Here is a 20,056-nt window from a genome sequence, read left to right as displayed (position 1 = left end):
ATTTCCGAGAAATCATCAACTTTATTTTTGTATACGGGCCGTAAAAAAGTACCTACATACTGTATTGAGTGCCATTTTTTATTACGAATATGACGATGTACGGTACATAAAAAAAACAAAAGTTGAAAACTGTTGGTTTCAACAGGATGATGTCTTCAGCTTTCTTCGGTCAAGGCGCGTGTCTATTGATAATGGATTAATTATTCTTAAAGGAAAAGGTGCTGCGTCAACCTTTTCTAGTTTTAGTTCAGGGAATTGTAAGACGGAATTACTCTGCCGTCGCTCAGATCTGCGAGGGAAAGAACTGACCTCGCAATTTTTGCGCGGGCCACATTTTTTTTTTTTTAAATAAGGGCTCGGGTTCAATGCCCACTAACCCTACGTTTAGCAAAACTCTGGACAAGAGGAATTTGTGCTTTTCACACATTCTCAAACTATCGCTACAAGTTTGTATTCTTTCTTTACTTTTTTTCGCTTTTATGTTGCCGCGTATTTTAAAAGCGATTCGTTGTCCACTTTAAACCAACTTTCGCCCACTATTCATATAAAGCGGTACATATGCAAGTTTACACATTATCACTACTTTTATTTTCCCGTCGCTTTCAAACGCTCGTCACTACCACAAAATTTCTATCAGAAAATCGGCCGTCCCGTAACGAGAAAAGAGTTCCGTAAAGCATGCAATTCAAGCGAGGTTCATCCCAAACCGAAGAGGAGAGTCGTTATTCTATCTGCGCATACAAAAAGAGGGATCGTTTTATTAAGTTATATTTAATGTAAATAATGTAAACAGTTGATTTACATTCAATCAACCTGCGTATTTCTTTTCAATAATTTTCTTTGAAAATCATATATTAAGGTCATTAAATTTGTTTGGTTTAAAAATAAATCTAATTAATGAAGTTTCTAACTGAGTTGAAAAAAATTAGTTCTCAGGTTCAAATGAAAAACGCAAATGTTAATGGGCGGAGGCGTTTGTGGGTTCTATACCCTGAGATGCACGTGAACAATTTCTTTATAAGTTTTGTGTTTTGGATCCGTTACCGTTTGTTAATTCATTCTTTCGCAGCAATAAAAATCACGCCTACTAACAATAATTTATTATTACAACAGAATGTGCTGAGAATTGCCCCCAGCCCCTCGAAACCAGTCCGGTACGAGAGTGCGAAAAAAATTAGTGAACGTTAGCCATTTAGCTCACATTTCCAATTATAAAACCCAACGCTCTGTCAGAACATGACCAATTTCGCAATTCCGTCGTATCCCTTCAATTTGGCCAAATCGTAAGGAGTACGTTCCGAATTATCCTTCACCTGCAAATTGGCACCGCCCTTCACCAGTTCCTCCACTACATTTGTAAAGTGACTAATAACTGCCAAATGCAACGGTGTGTAGCCCTCTTTATTTTTGACGTCGACCACTGCGTGATTCTCAAGAAGAAACTTAACGATTTCGACATTCTGCTTTGAGACTGCTATATGAATGGGCGCGTTTCCATCTCGGTTCTCTCCATTCACGTTCGCGCCGTTTTCCACCAGAAGCCGCACGATGGGCAAAAATCCGTTCCAAATTGCTAAATGAAGAGAAGCGTGGCCTTCGTGATTTTCAAGATTGATACTGGCTCCCTTTTGCAGTAGTAGTCTAGATATGTTGAAGCGGTTGCCGATAACGGAGAGGTGAAGGGGCGTGTTTCCCTCTCCGTTAACGGCATTAATATAAGTGCCGACATCTCTGTTAACCAAGCTTGTGTTCAGGAGAATTTGTGCAATCCCGAGGTAATTTCGGATCACAGCTCGATGAAGAGCTGTGTTTCCATCTCGGTTCTTCGCGCTCACTTTGCTGCCGTGTAAAATTAGTAATTTGACCGCCTCTTCGCAATTGTACCAAGCTGCTTCGTGAAGGGGTGTGTTGCCGTGGTTATTTTCGGCATTCGCGTGTGCGCCATTTATTAAAAGCACATTGGCGAGTTCGCCGCTACGATGAAGTACTGCTAAATGTAGAGGTGCGTTTCCTCGTGCATTTTTAATGTTAACCAGGGCGCCATTGGCGAGCAAAAGTTGAACAATCTCGATCGCTTGAAGCTGTACTGCCAGGTGAATTGGGGTGTTACCGTCGAAGTTTTGAATATTCAAAAAAGCGCCCTTACTCAGAAGTGTTTCCTGGAGTCTGTAGCCGTCTTTGGTGATGGCCAAGTGTAACGGGGCATTGCCGGCTAAATTTTGGGCATCAATATCGGCACCGTGCTGAAGCAGCAGAAGAACAGCGTGCTCGAGCTTCATCGCTACAGCTACGTGTAGCGGTGTATCGTCATTCGCATTCTTTGCGTTGACGGGTGCGTCTTTACCAATCAATAGATCAGCAATATCCAAGTAACCTTTGTCCAAGGCTATGTGTAGTGGTGTATTCCCTCCTCCGTTTTTCACTTTCACTTCGGCGCCATCGCCCAGAAACTTCACTACCACCTGCTTGAGTCCTTGATCGACAGCTAAGTGTAAGGGAGTATTTTTTTGGTGGTTGGTTAAATAGAGTAGATCAGCACGTGACAGCAAATCGATCAGGTGGACGTACCCCTTGGACAACGCAACGTGTAAAGGAGTGTCTCCTTCGATATTTTTGACTTTCAGCTCTGCCCCGCGTCGTATTAGGAACTCTGCGATCTCCTTGTGTCCGTTGGAGGCGGCGAGGTGTAGTGGTGTATTCAGTTGCTTATTCCCCTCTTCCAACTCTGAGCTTTGAGCCAACAAAGTCTCAACGATATCCAAGTACCCCTTCGCCACTGCAATGTGAAGAGGCGTGTCGTTGTTCTCGTTCTTCTCGAGGACATTAAAGCGGTTATCAATCAACAATCGTACAATATGTTGATGGCCCTTTCTCACAGCGACATGCAGCGGACTATCCCCATGGGAATTTGGTAAACTTTCCGCTCGGTTCCTAACGAGAAGTTCCGCAACATTTAAATGGCCTTGTTCTGAAGCGATGTGAAGCGGAGTATCGCCTACGGTATTCTGCACGTTAACATCTGGATTGTTCTGAAGTAAAAGGCTAGTGATTTGGACATGTCCTTGTAAAACGGCAAAATGCAAGGGGGTGAACAAGTTTTTATTCTGGGCGTTTATTGGGGCGCGCTTGCTAATTAAAAACGCTGCTATTTCAGTGTGACCTTTCAAGACGGCAAGGTGCAAAGCGGTATCTCCGGCACTATTCATTGCGCGAATATCGGCATTGTGCGCAAGTAAAAATTGAGTAATTTGGTCGTGTCCATAAAAAACAGCTAACAACAAAGCAGTATTGCCGTGAGCGTCAACATCTTCGACTCTCGCGCCTTCGCTAATTAGAGTTGATGTTATTACCAAGTGGCCTCGTGTCACGGCTATATGAAGGGGAGTGTTCCCCTCCGAATTTTTCGCTGTTAAATCGGCATTTTTCCCCAGCAGAAAGTTGATTATCTCCTCATGGCCCTCCCATGTAGCCAAATGAAGCGGAGTCTCTCCCTTACTGTTTCTGATATTAACATCGCAAATTTTTTCCGTCAAAAACCTCACAATTTCGCCATGCCCTCTTATTACAGCAATATGGAACGGAGTGTTACCTTCTGCATTCCGAATCCCCAAGTTGGCGTAATCCAGAAGAAATCGTATTATGTCATTGTGCCCATACCAAACTGCCAACAACAGAGGAGTATCGCCGTGACCATTAACATCTTCTACTCTGGAACCTCTCTTCATTAGTCCCATTGTTATTGCCAAGTGACCTCGTATCACTGCTATATGGAGGGGCGTGTTCCCCTCCGAATTTTTCGCTGTTAAATCAGCGTGGTTATCGAGAAGAAAGTTGATTATCTCATCATGGCCCTCCCACGTAGCTAAATGAAGCGAAGTCTGCCCCTTTCCATTTCTGATGTCCACATCAAAACTTTTCTCAAACAGAAGCCTCACTATTTTGATATGGCCTCTTATAACCGCCGTGTGAAACGGAAGATTGCCGTCCGCATTACCAATTCCCAAATCGGCGTAATCCAGAAGAAAGCGTACTATACTTTCGTGACCGTACCAAACTGCTAAGTTCACGGGAGTGTCCTTATTTTTGTTTTGCGCATTAACATCCGCCACCTCTTTAATTAGGTGGTGGATTATGACGTCATGGCCATTGCGAATCGCGGCATGAAAAGGCGTTTCGCCAGCGTGATCGATCAGATCCGGGTCCGCGTTGTGTTTAAGCAAGTATAAGACTACCTCCAGATGACCATTCCCTGCTGCTAGGTGAAGCGGAGACTGGCCGTTTGCATCTTGACCGTTGATCAATGCATTTTGGTTAATGAGGGATTGTACTTGGTCCAAGTTACCACTCGCAGCTGCTTTGTGTAGTGGTGTAGTTTGGCGTGCTGTATCTGAAATGAAAACCAAAAATGGAAGAAATTGTCAAAACAACGGCTGTCTTGGGCACAAAATTATTGTTGGTCAGCCTCGGGTTGAGTGTTTGACGCGCGGTTGGTAATGTTGAACGTCAACCAACGTTCGCAAAGTGGTATGTATGTAAGGCCATAAGTTCATATGAAGTTTCGTTTAGCACCGCTTGTGAATTGAGAAAACATTACCCATTCGGAGCGTACCGTTCTCATCTTACTATAACCGTAACTATATACGAGCACGAAAAGGCATTCCGCTTCGTAAGCTGCTTTTGAAACTGCGTTAGGTTACGCAAGATTTACAGTTTCTCCAAGAAGCACCTAAACAACGATAGAAGGTATTTCCGGTGATAGAAGAAAGAAGTAGTACTCGTAAAACTCGTAAAACGCGCAACGCCCTGCCTTCTTATAAATAACGTAGCTCAGAATATGACAACCTTGCTTTAGAATCACAGCGTGAAGCGTGCCCATCTACGTGGACAGCGTCTGCGGAAAGGAATCTAAGGTAATGTGCAGTTTAATTTTTTCGCGCAGTTAACTACGAGTGCATGTATCCAAAAGACATTTCGCAATCCTGTTCAGCGACTCACTTGTTGGTAAATATTGTGCAAGAGGTAATAACTTCGCTTTTAAGTTTGCGCAGTAGTAAATGCGTTGTAATGAATATGTTGGAGTAGATTGTGACACGAAAGGTTGTCAATTTATGTTATTTGCTTTGAACGTAACGGCGCAAGTTATTTAAACTACAAAGAATTAGGTAACCGCATTTATTATTTTTTGTAAATGCTTTGTTTGTTAATGAATAATTGTTCATGCGCTCGGTTTTTATATGAATCTGATATTCGATAAAAAGAATTGAATGTTCCAATCAGAAATCAATTTGTTTGAGTGTGAACGAATGCGTTTTCCAGTTACATACAGATTAAAGCTGCCTCCTCCCCATTTACTAACCAGCTGGTTATTTACAAAAATACAAAACGTTTCGTAAAACAATAAATAAACATTGTTGTTTTGTTTACTTTCCTATATTCTTTAAGACAAAGTTTTCGCCGAGACCAAGCCGTGGCACCCCAATACATGAAAAAACGGAACGCTACCCGAATCATCAATGCAAGTACCGTTGCATTTTGACACCCATCAGTGATACTCGAATTATTATCAATGCAACAAAGTGCCCAAAGCAGAGCTCGAGTTAACGACCTGAAAGAATCCCACTTCAAAGAAAGCCATGTCTAATTGTCTACCTTAATTGCTTTGGAGTTTTTGATTCTTTGAAGGGTATGTCATACTTGAGGGGTGATTTGGTCATTTTGGGGCGTCTAGAATCGTGTTGTGCAACATTTGATTTCCGTAGGGATACGCTGAAGTTACAAATTTATCGCATCAGCAGCTATGAGAAAGGATTGAGTGGAGAAAATTCCGATGAAGAGCGCGTGTCAGCAAAAGCATCTCTTTTGCGTTGGAACCTGGAGAGGATAGGGTGAAACTGGACGGAAAAGAAGAAATTAAAAAAAGAAAGAAAAAAGAAGAAAGTTTGGAAAAGGCAACCTGAGAGGACATGAAACAAGTATGAATTGTGCACAGCTCCTGAGTATGAATCAGATCTTACAAGACATAAGACAAATGAAGAAAGAATTCGATACGTATAACACCCAACACGAGAACAAGAGACAAGTTTATTTGTTAGGTTTTGTTTTCGTGTAAAAATGACATATGTGTGTAACTTAGATAGGTTAAGATAAAAACAAGTATAAATTGTGCACAACTCTTGTGCAGATAAAGCGCATTTTTTTTAACCAAAATAGCTTTTGTTATGACATCACCAATGGATATATTTCTTGCAGACGTCTCAATCGCCCATTGTGAGTACCCTCTTCCAAACTAGTTCCGCTCCCCCCCTCCCCTCCTCCCCATACCTTGATAAGAGGACAGAAACCAATTGGTTGTCGTATGTAAAAGTTATGCACGTTTTACTTTCAAAAACAGCATCTCAGAAAATAATTCGTGGGGGGGGGGGGGGTTTTAAAAGAGAAATTTGATGGCCGTCTGCAAAAAATTCCAGGACTCTAGGACCATTCCCCTAGAAGTAGTTCAAAACGGTAGAAGTGCGGACGGACGGATAAAACGCAAACAATACCACTTTTTTTTTTAATTCTTAACAAATGAGCTAAAAAATTATTGATAAAATTTTGTTTGTGTCATTAGACAAGTTTTTTACTAGTCCGATAAAAATAATGGATTCATGAAATATTACTCGCTATTAAAAAATAAAAGTGGAAGTAGGTTCGCGATAACGCTTGTTTGTAAAAGGAGTGAATGATGACAGTAGGGAGAGCCTCCTTGGTCTTAACGCTCCATTACACGAGAGGATGCTCCGTTACGCGATAGTTGAACACAGTTTTGAATGCAAGTTTTTGAAATCTACGTCGCCGTAGTTTTGTGAGTATTGAGTTTGTATTATACCGGTACAGTCAAAGTTTTCGATATAAAGTTAAAGGTGGACTTACCTCATTCTTTTCTCTGGAATTGAGTGTACCGAAGATCATCATATCAGAACCAGTAATTCACAAGACAGCGTCTGATTTCAACAAAAAAAAGTTCGAATAACGTCAAGATCGTACGAAAGTTTGGAAAGTACCTAAGTGAAATTTTTATTTTATTATTGTGATCTGTTGTGTTTGATTAACATTAAATTTATTCGTTTAGACGTAGGTAGCATTAGGGAAAGGTATGGTTTTTTGGCGGTTGCGTTTGTGCTCTTTTTATTGTGTTTTCTTATATCTAATTTATTAACAACAGAACATTTACATATATACAGGGAATACTAATCGTCGCCGAAGAGTCGTCTCATGGTGGCTTTCCGGTGGCGGTCGCGGATGATGAAACGGCGGGGGTCGTCCACGGAGATGGTGGCCGGATCGATTCCGTGGTACGTTGCAGGCTGCTGGCAGGAGCGTAGTTTCCAGGCAGGCGGTGCCTTGGTCGGGCTCGGCGGCAACGGCGATACCGGGATCGGCAGAGGTGAGCGACGTAGAAAGCGCCGTAGAGCGTTGCGGCGAGAACGCTTTTCCTTCCGCGGGGTTGTAGGCGGCATCAATGCTGCGGAGAGGGGACTTGATTATGTTTCCCGGGCTATGATGAGCGCCGGTTGTGCAGGCTATGAGGAGCGCTGCTTCGCTGGCTATGGTAAACGCAGCGGTGAGATCGCTGCTATGAGGAACGAGCGAATCTGATTCTACCCACGGCCGCTCCGGCTTATAAAGGGCCGTCCGCGCGTGGGGGTTGTGCGAAACTCGTTGCGTGGGAGAAACTTCTTTTGTTTTGCTGCCGGTTGCGCGGGTACCTGGTGGCGTTTGCACGTGATCGACATGTCCCAGTAAGAAAAAATCTATTGCAAATGCGTTACTGCAACATCACATAGTGATGTATGATGTTAGCTCTTTAGTTGCAATAACGTGTAGAGGATGTTACCGCAATGCCTTATGTCCGCGTCAGGGACGTTAGTTTTGTAACGTTTAAATGTTAACGAGTATGTAACGTTTGCAGTTGGCATCACAGACACATTACTTCAACGGTATTTATTTTACTTCTAGATTACACAATAAAAACATTTTTGGTAAAAAGGATTACAATTTGATGCCTTATTATTGGAAATCGAATTTGGTTTTCTTTTATAGTGCAAGGGGTGTTATTAGCTGATAACCCTACATTTCCCACTCGATGCACTATGCGAACACACGTGCCTTACCTGGGATTCGAACCGCTAACCATTGAGAGTCGATATCGCCAACCCGCGCGCCGGACCAACTGAGCCACTCGGTACTCAGATCTGCGTTTAGGGAAAATATAACCCTTCTTAAATCTGTCATGTAGTCGTGCTATTAAATTTTATAAAACGAATGTTGCTCGCAAATACAGATAAAAAATGTTACAACAATTTATTAAATACATTACTTGATAAATAGATTCAAGTGAAGAAGCGACAATCATTTCAGTTTGCCTGTTTCCCTGTATACTGAAAGTTACACATATTAACATTTTACGTGAAAAATAATGAAATGAATTAACGTAAAGAACAGATAAGGGTTGCCATAAATGCAGTCAGGTAGTGCGGAGATTCGGCACAAGTATTTCTCTTATTATTCGCGTGTTTTGTGTAAGCGCGCACGTTATAAACAATGGCGAGCAATATTATGTATATATTTTTGTTGATACTCTCCCTTACATTTTTAAATGTTTAAATATAGGAAAATGTTATTGCATACGCATGGAAACCAATTCCATCTGTTTCTGCCTCCGCACTTGACTATGATGATCATGACAAACACGTTTATTGGTTGTTAAACGTACCACGTTTCTTGATTATTACAATTAAAACGTTGCTCCTATGTGTATTGAGTCACGTTTAAACAACGGCAAAGACGAAAAACAAAAGCGTATGGCAGGAACATCACATTTTAACGTTCAATTATCAGTCACAATTAAAACGCCACAAAAAATTATGTCAAACGAACGCCATCTACTAAACGTTAAGAAGATGAATAACAAGAACTCGTTACATTCACGTTTAAAGAGTGATGTTATACTACTAACATGCGTTAAAAGTCACTATAGTGTACACGAATTAAATGTAGCTATCAAAACATTGGTTAAATGTTACGGCAATGTACCAACTTAATGTTTATAAAACCCCTCTGTTGTGACGTTACAAAACGTCCATGTTACGTTCCTTTGTTACTGGACAGGGACATCACATTTTAACGTTCAATTAACAGTCACAATTACAACGTTACAAAAAATTATGTCACACTAACGCCATTCACTAAACGTTAAGAAGATGATAACAAGAACTCGTTACATTCACGTTTAAAGAGTGATGTTATAATATTAACATGCGTTAAACGTCACTATAGTGTACACTATGTAAATGTAGCTATCAAAACGTTGTTTAAATATTACAGCAATGTACCAACTTAATGTTTATAAAACCACTCTGTTGTGACGTTACGAAACGTCCATGTTATGTTCCTTTCTTACTGGGGTGCGTCTGCCGAAGGTGTGCGTGATCGGTACGTGTGCCACCACAGTTTAAATTTAGATTTAAAATGTTTGTAATTGCTTTTAAATTTTGTTACGTGTATTTACGAACCTAGTAAAGTTAGAGTTTTGTGTAATTTGGTCAAGCCGAACGTCTGATTTAAAACTTGTCTACAAAATAATAGTTATTTATGTATTAAGGGCATAATAGTGATGTTTATATTCTCGAGGGCGACGAGTTAAAAAGCTCGAGGGCCTATGGCCCGAGAGCTTTTTAGTCGCCCGAGAGTATAAACATCAGTTTATGCCCGTGGTACATACACAATTTTATGTTTTACAAATAGTTTTCTTCGTCATAATTCGTTTACAAAATAATTCATTATATTTGATCGAGAATGCGTGGTTCAAATTTCTTAATGTGATTGAAACCATCCAAACGTCAAACGTAATTTTAAATAATTCAATTCATCGTGAATGAGGAAGAAGTTCCAGAAACTACACGAAATAAGGCCAATCTTGTGATTTAGTAGATATTGACAATTAATAATTAACGTTTCTAATTTTCAATGACCTGCAAATATTTGTTTGTTTTGTCATTAAGTATAAATGAGTTACTATGGTGATACTTAATGCCCTAGGGCATAAAGTGGTACTTTATGCCCGCGTATCACAGATATAAAATGTGCTATGATAGGTTAGTAAGACATAAATGCAATTTATGAATCTAGTTTTTAGTGATCTTTTGGTAAAGAATAGTAGAGTGTCATTTCAGTATTTTCAGTGTATATTTGTATTTTTGTATTGGTCATACTAGGTTACCAAGTGATTCGCACAGCAATATAGTAATAAACAGCACTAAAGAGACCCGTGGAACCATTGCAAAATAGAAAACAACTAGGTCGTTGAATGAAGAAATAAGACTCAAGTAAAAATTAAAACAGAAAAATATTTTTATGCAAAAAAAAATACAAGGAATAGAAATAACAGAGAATAATGTAAACTGGGCAAAGAAACAAACATGGGGGGAATTTGGTAAAAAAAAGGAAGAAGAAAGGAACAAAATACGGAAATTAAAAAATTAGTTTTTTAGCTACAGCAAATTGGATTTATTAGTATGAAATTAATCTGGTCAGTGTCAGACGTTAGCATTGCTTACGCAATATTGTATGTACCGCACTATTTACTATTACTACTTCTTGTATTTGTTTGTTTGTGCTGTGATCTGTTACACATTAGGCAGAACGTGCTCTTCTGAATTCAGACGGCCGCTACGGCCAGAATTCAAAGGTAATTTTATTTTAATTCGTCGACTCCTTGATATAACGTTTGATTACATACTGGCTTTTGATACAATGGAATTACTGTCATTTAAGAATTATAGCTCCATTGTTTTCTGTGGAAGCCTGTTTTGATATTAATACTTACTCCGACTACTGGTTCATCCCCTTTTTACTAAACATTAATTTAACTTTAAATATTGACATTGCAGATCTATATATTACAGTGTCCTATTAGCAGTTAATATGGTTTCACACCTACAAAAAATGAGAACCGAAAGACAAGTGCTGCAAGCTAAGATTCAAAGTGCAAAAAGAAAAGGCCAAAGCCACCGAATTCAAAAAGAACGAACAAAATATATTGAAAACTGTAGAGGTAGCTGCGACTTCGGATGGACGGGCGGAAAAAGTGGCCATCATAGCGCCTTCCAACATGAGTTGGAAAATGCGCTTTCTTATTTGTAAATGTATTTTGTTGAAATGCCACCACAGATGTTTTTAGTAAAGACAAACATATCGCATATAGTAAAAATTTATGAGAGTATTTATAAGCGTATGTATGCCTTAATTTATTTTCCTTTGTGCACATAAATATTCCGTTATATGACCTTTCAGGACCTATGTACGGATCAATTCATCGAAAATGCGCTAAAGTTACTCGCTTCCTTTCACTTTTTCATCATTTCGGAAGATTCTTCACGCGTGGTTCTTGAGGATTCCGATGAAGAGGTTAAGCGAGTCTAGGAAAACTGGCTAACACTAACATGCTCATAGATACTAGTGGGTTTAGGTCAATAATGATCGAAACATGTAGAAGATTTTCACTCACTTAATTCTTCATGAAGAAAGAAATATTGAAGTGGTAGCAATAGGAAAAACGAATCTAAATCAACTTGTTCACTTACCATTTGCATTATCAACTGCGGCGGTTTCACTTTCCAATATGCAAAACGAAAATAACACCACCGCCGCCACAATAACACGACGCATGTCGACAGGTTAAGTGGAGCAAAACAACTTCAACGCGAGTCTATGCCGGCGAACAAGTTTGACATGCAATGGAAATACCAATGACGGGTTTGGTAATTCACCGCTTACGAATTAAATGTAATACAAATTGTTTGTCAAAAATATGATTAGCTTCTAAGGTCAAAAGTCGTATTGTGAGATAAAGAGAAGTTAGTATGTAAATCGTCGATCTTGTGGTAGCCATACGTTCCATTGTAGGTACAACATCCAATGTGACAAATAGGTCCTTTTTGGTACACATGTATATTTCAGTGATTGTATCTGATACACTTGAATCGACATCCTAATTGGGATTAAAGTGAGTGTGATGGGGAAGGTGTATGGAAGTTCAAGGAAGACCTTTTGAACATCTTAAGCATTAACAGACGTTGAAAATTTGCGATTGAGTTTGTGGTAATCCACCTTTATGGTTAGGCAACACACCCTTACATCTGAAACAAAAATACCACATGCTCTGTATATAATCAAGTGTGCTGTGTTTCCGATTTAGACCGTTTTGCGTAGATGCCGACGACTAGGGATTTTCATTACGAAGCTAGGGAAAAAATAGTGTAGGAAAAGATGGCGTCAATGGAGGGCATCACGCGTTCCCGGTTTTTTCTCATTGACTATTTTGTGAGTTGTGTTTTGAAGGTGTTTTTACAGGTAGTAACCATTTTGCTCTTTCTTGTACTAACTATTAATCATTAATTTAATGTCACAATTTATTATTTAGGTACATTTTGCTGATTTTCCCCTATCCAAACATGGCGTAGTAGGTACCTACTCAAGCTTTTGTTTGTGTACCGTTATCTTAATCATGTTTGTTTGTTATACTGTACAGGTGATTATGCCATTGTTTTGTGTTATCAAGTATTTTTCTGTATTCACGAGGAGTTGATTATCTGTGTGTTGTTGCTCTGCTCGATAGAATCTAACTTTCCGTGCAGTCCGATGATTTGCTGTATTTGTTACTTTCTTATTCGTGACGCGCTGCAGTTCTTATGCGTAAGCTATACGGAAAGGGGGGTTCTCTTATTTGATGCTTCCCTGTATGAGTGTTCCAACTATATTCCGCGAAGGGAGTATCTGATACAGACCGATGATTCGCTGTATATGTTGCTCTCTTACTCATGCAGGCCGCAGTTCTTGTGTCTCGCAAAATGAGAAGGGGTCCACTAATTAAAATTTCTTCTATTTAAATTTTAAAATATGTTTTGCTTGAGCGATAATCGACTTTCACATGAATACTTACTAGTGGTATTCTAACATGTACTTTTTGTGTTAAACTAATTTATGTTAACGAAGGCCACGCCATTTTGATGTTTCCTAGGTACATGCAATTTATTATTTTACGAGTTTTTTGATCGTACATGTATTTTAATGTGTTTTTGTACTAAATTGATTTACATGTTTTCCACTGTATTTATGATGTATTGTGTGTTTTGTTTTATGAATTTGTTTAACTGCATTTGATTCACTTATCTGATTTTAATTTTGTGTATTTGGTCTTGCATTTTATTGCTATAGTCCCGCTATAGTTGATCTATGTATTTCATATATTTGTGTGTGTTATGCAGGGTTTTTTTTACTTGCTGGTTCGTTTTTCCTGATTTGTCGGTTTCGATTTGCTCCGCGGAACCAAGCCTTGTATTTAATTTCTTTGCACAAAAAAATTCTGTCTTTTATCCCAACACATAAAGGACCGGTTACACAACGTAGGAGTTCATTCGTGAGATCCACATCGAAACAAGTGCTACCGAAATTCAAAAGTGCCACGAAACATCCGTCGTTTCGACTTGAAAGGTAGGTGGCTCTGCTCATAGTTTTTTCCGAGAGTTGCCAACGGCAAGTATAGGGTAAGTCAACAGTAAAATTACATTGATTGACTCAATATTTTCTCGCCAGACCTGACCTTTATTTAGAAATATACAATTCGTTGTTGTTTTTGGATTGCTTAAGATTTAATTATTAAGAACTCTTAGTTTAGCTGCCAAGGATAAACTTTAAACATCTACCACAAAACGAGTTATTGTTTACTAACACGAGTCGTCTTCAATTTCCCTCAACAAATGAGTTATCTCTGGATAATCGAAGTGTACTGACAATTGCAGTGCACGCTGTCCGTTTTTATCTTCGGCGAATACGTCGACGCCCCTTGCGATCAATAAATCAATCGCATCAATGTTCCGGTATATAACAGCCGTATGAAGAGGAGTGTGTCCCATTATATTGACCTTTTTGATATCGGCGCCGTATCTCAGCAGCAACTTTGCTACTTCATTCCCATGAACGGCCACAGCGGCATGAAGTGGCGTGTCTCTTTTCGTAGTCATAGAGTTGACGTTCGCGCCTTGTAGAAGAAGAAATTCGACCATTTTCGCATTTCTGTTGGTGGAGGCAATATGGAGCGCAGTTGTACCGTCTTTCCTCGCGCGGTTAATGAGTGCTCCATTCTCGATCAACATTGCGACAATATGGGGGTTGCCATTCGTTACAGACAAAATAAGTGGCGAGTTCTCTTCGTTATTGAACATGTTCACGGATGCTCCTGCGCCAATAAGCACGTCTACTGTATTACTGTTGTTGTGCCATACTGCGAGATGGATGGGTGTGTTGCCCTCCAAATTTTGTGCGTCTATTTCCGCTCCTATTTCAATCAGACGGTAAGTCAAGTTGACGAAACCATGGCGCGAGGAAGAATGAAGTGACGTGTCTCCATGTTCGTTTTCCGACCTGACCATTTCCACAGTGGCTTTACAACGTCCACGACCTGAAACATAATCCCGATTTTAGTATAGTAAATTTATTTCTTTATTATCCGTCTCTCGCATAATGCTTTTTCTGCGTGCCCCTGCAGAAGGTCTTAAGGTGTTTTATACTACTCAGGTATTAAGAAAACTGCAGGAAAACCTAACTCGGAGTAGCCGAACCGAAACTGATCTAAGGAAATTCTCATCTCTGTCGCAGATGAAAAATTCTTACCTCAGCCCAGGTTCGAACACCCGACTTCCGGCTATGTGGCCCAATGCTCTACCGCTGAGCCGCATAGTCGCCGCGAAAAGGCATATTTTTATTAAAATGAGAATTTTCCGCCATTTTAACAAATTAAACGGGAAACTGACGGACGAGTCCATGTCGAGAAAAACGAAGGTGGGTGTGCGGTTGCGGCGCTATTTTTGCGAAATCATGAGGAATGGGTGCGACAAACTAACAAATTTTTTTTTGCAGCGTCAATACAAGCTTTATGGTAGGTAAAAATTATCCGCGACGTTTTTTAGCGTCAAAAATAGTGGCCAGCGCGACGCATCGTTAGGATTTTACGCCATTTTCCCTCTTAAAACGTATGCGATAAACCACGTTCTAGGGAGTTCGCTGAAGCCAAATAAATGCATTGACAATCCCTAAAATGAAAGCCGAAAAGTTTGTATTTCAATACGTTTAAATTTGGGGCTTCTCGTCCTGAGACAACTTTCTATATTGTTGGTAGCAGTGCCTGGATGTAGTAGTTCACGCTCGAAAATCTGAAGCGTTATACGATTCCTGTCACAAACCACAGAGTTCATACCAATGGTGAGCGAGCCGAAGGCAAGATCGGCATAAACAAATCGCTCGCACGAAGTTCTGAACCATGTTGCAAGGTTCCCGTCACAAAAAACAGAGTTCATACCAATGCCGCGCGAGCCGAAGGCGAGATCATCATAAACCAACCCGCTCGTCCGAAATTCTAGACCCTTTTATACGGTTCCGGTGATAACACAAAGAGTTCATACCAACGCCGAACGAGCTGAAGGCGAGATCGGCGTAAACCAATCGCTCGCTTGAAATTCTAGACCGTGTTGTAGGGTTCCGGTCACAAAACACAAAGTTCATATCAACACCAAGCGAACAGAAGGTGAGATCGACATAACTCAACCGCTCGCCCGAAATTCTGGATCCTGTTATGCGGTTCCGGTCGTAAAACAAAGAGGTCATACGAATTCATACGACGTTTACCAACACCCCAACATATACGCATAAATAAGAGAAGTCATTGAAACTTAATCGTAATGTGAAAGTTTAATCTGATCGGGTCTTTGTTAAAAAAGAGATTTTATCGAAAAAGTTAATTGGCTATGTGATGACCAGATAATCAATCCATGTATTTATCAATACGGGTGACGGAGCAGTGTTTCGTGTATCGCCGGGAAACTACGATATGGAATTGGGCAATGGGGGTGATCTCTACTTTAAATGCGAAAAATTGGAAATAAACAACTTGTTTTGGGGTCGATTCTAAAAGCGTATGTCATTGTTGCGCTAAAATTTGATGGACAGTTTCGCCAAATAAAGTAGTGAAGTGTTCGGTTCGCCATTTATCGCGTTCCTACAGTTCAGACCAGATAATTTGGATATTATTTACCTGAACTATAAGGCATTATTTTTCTTGAGATCTCTTGAATTGCATTGTCAGTTTGTCCGTTTTGCAGACGGAGTGTACCTTGGAGTGTACTGTTAGCCTTACATTTTTTCTTACAGGTTTGGTTTTTGTATTAGTTTTCGTTCGCATAGTGTGTGTTAGAATAAATTCTTGTAATTTCTTTTTTATTAATCAATTATATGCCAATTTGAATCCCAATTTGAGATCCAGTTTAATTTTTCTGTCTGATTTTTCTAGTTTCTTTTTATCCGAGTGAATTTGATTTAGGCTTTCGTAACTTTCAAATTCATAAAAGTTAAGTCATTATTATGTTAGAATTGAATATATCATTAGGATTTTCATACCACTTGTGTATTGATTTAAAATAGGTTTTACATTTACAACACTTACATTGACTTATTTATATTGTTTAAATTATTTATTGATTTAAATATATAATTCAGGTAACGTATCGATTTTTATCTTCTTATGATATTTAAATTTGGCGCTCCCAATTTTTTTATCATAAATTTAACCAAATTAAGTTGTGCATATACCAATACCACATTATGTATTTAACACATAATACCATCGACATATAAAATGGACTGCGCGTGCTAATACGAAGCCTGGATACTGAGGGTGACATACAAGCACAGCCACAGCAATGTCGACCAAGAGAAGCGCGATATAGAGAGGTTGCCTCTTAGTTTTCCTTTCTTTTTTACCTGCCGTATCCGCGCTTAACACTGGCACGCGCAGTCCATCTCTATTTATGTCGATGCACAATACCTACGAGTAAAAATTAGGAGGGAATCTAACGGTGGTGTGAAATACTTTTCCCCTCAAAAAATGTATAGATCAGTTTCAACTTCATACAGAACTGCGAATGGTTTGATGTCGGATGGTAAAATGAATCAAATTCTGAATGCGCAAACAAAAAAAAACATTTTGGGAAAAATAGAGATAGGAGGTTCCTAAACCATATTGTCGTACTCGAAACTTCGATTCGAGCCGTTATAGGTGGTTTATGTATCAAGTTAATAAATATAGGCAATTGCGGAGTTAAAAGCATAAAATAACATTACCAATAAAACTGCAACAATCTCTCGGAGACCAAGCGTATATTTACGAAAGAGTTATGAGATCGCAAGTATGAACTTATCCACTGATATCTTTGACCTGCTGGAAGGCTAAGAGTGCTGAATGCAGGGGTTTTGAAACTACTTCATCTGGGACAATCTGCGCATCAAATTGTTAACATATTTCCAATTCCCGTACAGAAAGAAAGTACACATACCAAAATCGCTAACCTTGACCTAGGGGAATTTTCCACTACGAAGGAATCTCTCGAGATCGACGACTTTTGTATTTTATTGTAACCCAACGAAACGTAAGATTTTACGGTAATGTGTAACATTTTCAATTAGGAAATTAAGTTTTCTATTGTAAGTGGGTTTTAACACGACTTAACTGGGGAAGAATTTTTAATTAGTTGGATTATTTATTGTTGTAATATTAGATTTTAGTTAATGAACCTACTCCCATTTAAGTACAAATTTGTGTAAGCGCCATACCAAGATCTGTATAATATTGGTGATCACGGAGGGACGTATTACATTTTCTTGTCATTACTCAGTCGAGTACACAGCATTCCTATTAAATCCATATTTCTATAAATCAGTTTAAACAAAGAGTATATAACGTTATATACTTTTTGGTTTAAATCATTCTGACCCCGTTACTTACATTGTGATACTTAACAGTAGAGCTTTTAAAATAGGACTACTACAGGCCAGAGGCAAACATATAATTTTATCATGCACTTCAGTTGTAATAAATATTTTAGTTTATCGGTCTGTGATTAGATTGTAGGCAGGTACCTATTCGTGTGTTTTGCTGTAAGGATGTGCCTTTTATATCCGAAGTAAAACTACTTCTGTTTATTAAATAATAAACCTAATGGAATTAGGCAAGTTACCATTAATCTTCTTTACTAGGAGTCAGTGATACTTACCTACCTTTATTTTATTGGTAAAGAATTGTCTCTTTTTCCAAAACAGTCAGTACTAGGAAACGTAGCCTTAAGAAAGTAAATAAAGTAATGTATGTACTTACTGGCTCTTTCGGCATCGACAAAAACATTCACTCCATTAAAAATACATACAACGTAACTAGCAACAAGTAACAATCGCGACATCTTACAAATCTCACATCGATAGAAAAACAAAAATGATAAGTACGTAATATATCATTTAATGCACTTTATCTTTGCAATCTGAAGTGGATATCAAACTGAAAACGATTATAACCGCAGTGATTATACGAAAGGATTTGTGACCTAGGCGAAGATAGTTGGGCTGATGACTGAACGTTGTTTTTATAGTTCTATGTCACTCGAATATTATTCTCTTTGAAAACTAAAATGGTTTCCAGCATGTGATGACATATCCCGATAATTAGGCAACCCATCTTACAACGAGAATGATAGCACGACGAAGATACACGAATTAGGCCGTGGTCTTGAGTAATGATTGCCATATCATCAGCAAACATTGCCAGCGAACATACTGGGGGAACAGCAATATCATGCATAGCTATATTAAACAACAGAGGGCCCAGAACAAATCCTTGAGGGACCGCTGCTTTAAAGTTCTTGGTTTCTAAAGTGGCTGCATTTACTTTGCTTGCAAACGTTCAATTTCAGAGTTATATTGCTATGATGATTCCTGGGATTTTCAGCTGAATCATTTTGTAGAGGAGGCCGTTGTGCCCGACTGTCAAAAGCAACATCAAGGAACAAGGTAGTGTATTGTTTGTCTTCAAAGCCTTTGGTGATAGTTTCGTTGATTCTGGGAAGTATGGAGTGTTGGGATATGTATTATGTATGCTATAGGGCGATATAATGTCGGTTTTTTTACATTTTCCGGGCATTTCATCACTTCAGATTTAAGTATATTCCAATCAACTGGTCCAGGTCGCCGGAACAAGGGTTTCTTGAGACAAAGCACAAGCCGGGGAGTAAAGAGGTTTTTTAACCCCTTGTTAAGTAATGCCACTGTCAACTATAACCTTTCAGCATTTTCTGAGACTACGTTGCATCATGGACTAGTCATAAATTCGAGTAAATCAGCAGCAATTGTGTTGGGAAGAAAGCTAGATCGCGATGTTGTGAAACTGAACTTTAAAATAATAGTGAATATCGCCATTACCATTCAAGGAAGAGTTATAAAAATTTGTTACTCTATTTCGATGAAAACTTAAGGTTCTCAAAACGCGTAACCAAAACATGTTACTTAAATTTGAAGATATCACCATCGTCAGTATTTACCGTTAATATAAAAAAGGCGTTTGTGTGAATGTTTTGGTTTTGTACGCAACTAGTGCACACAAATGTTTGTGTGCTCAGTTATTGTTCTCCTTATTTCGTTAGCTACGCCTTCACCGAAGGTAAGTTTTGTGAGCTTTCCTAGCGTAATTGTCTAGGTAATTGTGGCAATCTTTTTTCAAGGTGTTTATGGCTGGAGATATATCTAAAGCATGTACTTTTGATTTTTACCGAGATTTTTACCTCTTCAATCACTGCCCTGTGGTTATAAATCGCCACCTGAAGTCAGTCTACATTTCCCGTAAATTATTGAAAGGTATTACGTCTTATAAATGTAGGAACTTGTGGATCATTCTAAATGGCGACAAGAGCCTTCTTTGTACCTGCGTCATTTCCGTTTGTGTGTCTTACTTGCTTTGCTAATCGTAGCAACAATTCTTGTAGCAGTGATCTTTTGGGTTTATGCTTTAGGTCGATCGACCTGACTCAAACACAATTGTCAGAGTCCTCAGTGATTACCAGAAGATTCAATTGGTTCTAAATAAGGGGTTGTTCGAATCGCTCGGAAGATTCCTTCTAATGCCAGGTTAATCCTAGGCGCC

The 20,056-nt window shown here is 39.2% G+C and overlaps 2 protein-coding genes across 3 annotated transcripts in view; both read right to left on the bottom strand.

The window, feature by feature from the left end:
- LOC116178878 (serine/threonine-protein phosphatase 6 regulatory ankyrin repeat subunit B-like) overlaps positions 1-11,810 on the bottom strand; it is a 35,182-nt gene extending 23,372 nt beyond the window's left edge. The window contains exons 1-2 of one of the 2 annotated variants that reach the window (XM_031498513.1): positions 11,625-11,810; positions 1,086-4,387 (exon numbers count right to left, since the gene is read on the bottom strand). In XM_031498513.1, coding sequence (XP_031354373.1) covers positions 1,230-4,387; positions 11,625-11,709 — 3,243 coding nt within the window. In that variant the 5' untranslated portion in view covers positions 11,710-11,810 and the 3' untranslated portion in view covers positions 1,086-1,229. Of the gene's footprint in view, positions 1-1,085; positions 4,388-11,624 lie in introns of those variants that run through there. The other variant, XM_031498510.1, reaches the window with a different exon arrangement.
- Positions 11,811-13,612: 1,802 nt separating this feature from the next.
- LOC116179235 (putative ankyrin repeat protein RF_0381) lies at positions 13,613-18,370 on the bottom strand. Its single transcript, XM_031498973.1, has 2 exons — positions 18,245-18,370; positions 13,613-14,500 (listed from the first exon to the last, which is right to left on the bottom strand). The coding sequence occupies exons 1-2, from the start codon at positions 18,324-18,326 to the stop codon at positions 13,767-13,769; spliced, it is 816 nt and encodes a 271-aa protein (XP_031354833.1). The 5' UTR covers positions 18,327-18,370; the 3' UTR covers positions 13,613-13,766.
- Between the last annotated feature and the right edge of the window lie 1,686 nt (positions 18,371-20,056).

Source organism: Photinus pyralis, unplaced genomic scaffold, assembly GCF_008802855.1.
Source record: "Photinus pyralis isolate 1611_PpyrPB1 unplaced genomic scaffold, Ppyr1.3 Ppyr1.4_LG8, whole genome shotgun sequence".
Taxonomy (NCBI): domain Eukaryota; kingdom Metazoa; phylum Arthropoda; class Insecta; order Coleoptera; family Lampyridae; genus Photinus; species Photinus pyralis.
The sequence above is the reverse complement of the archived record's forward strand: the minus strand, read 5'-3'. Positions and strand labels throughout refer to the sequence as shown.

Excerpts from the sequence above, each read along its gene's own strand:
- LOC116179235 (XM_031498973.1), bottom strand. The coding sequence starts at position 18,326 with ATGTCGCGATTGTTACTTGTTGCTAGTTACGTTGTATGTATTTTTAAT. Across the intron at positions 14,501-18,244 it reads TGTCGATGCCGAAAGAGCCA|GTCGTGGACGTTGTAAAGCC; the intron begins GTAAGTACATAC and ends ATTATGTTTCAG.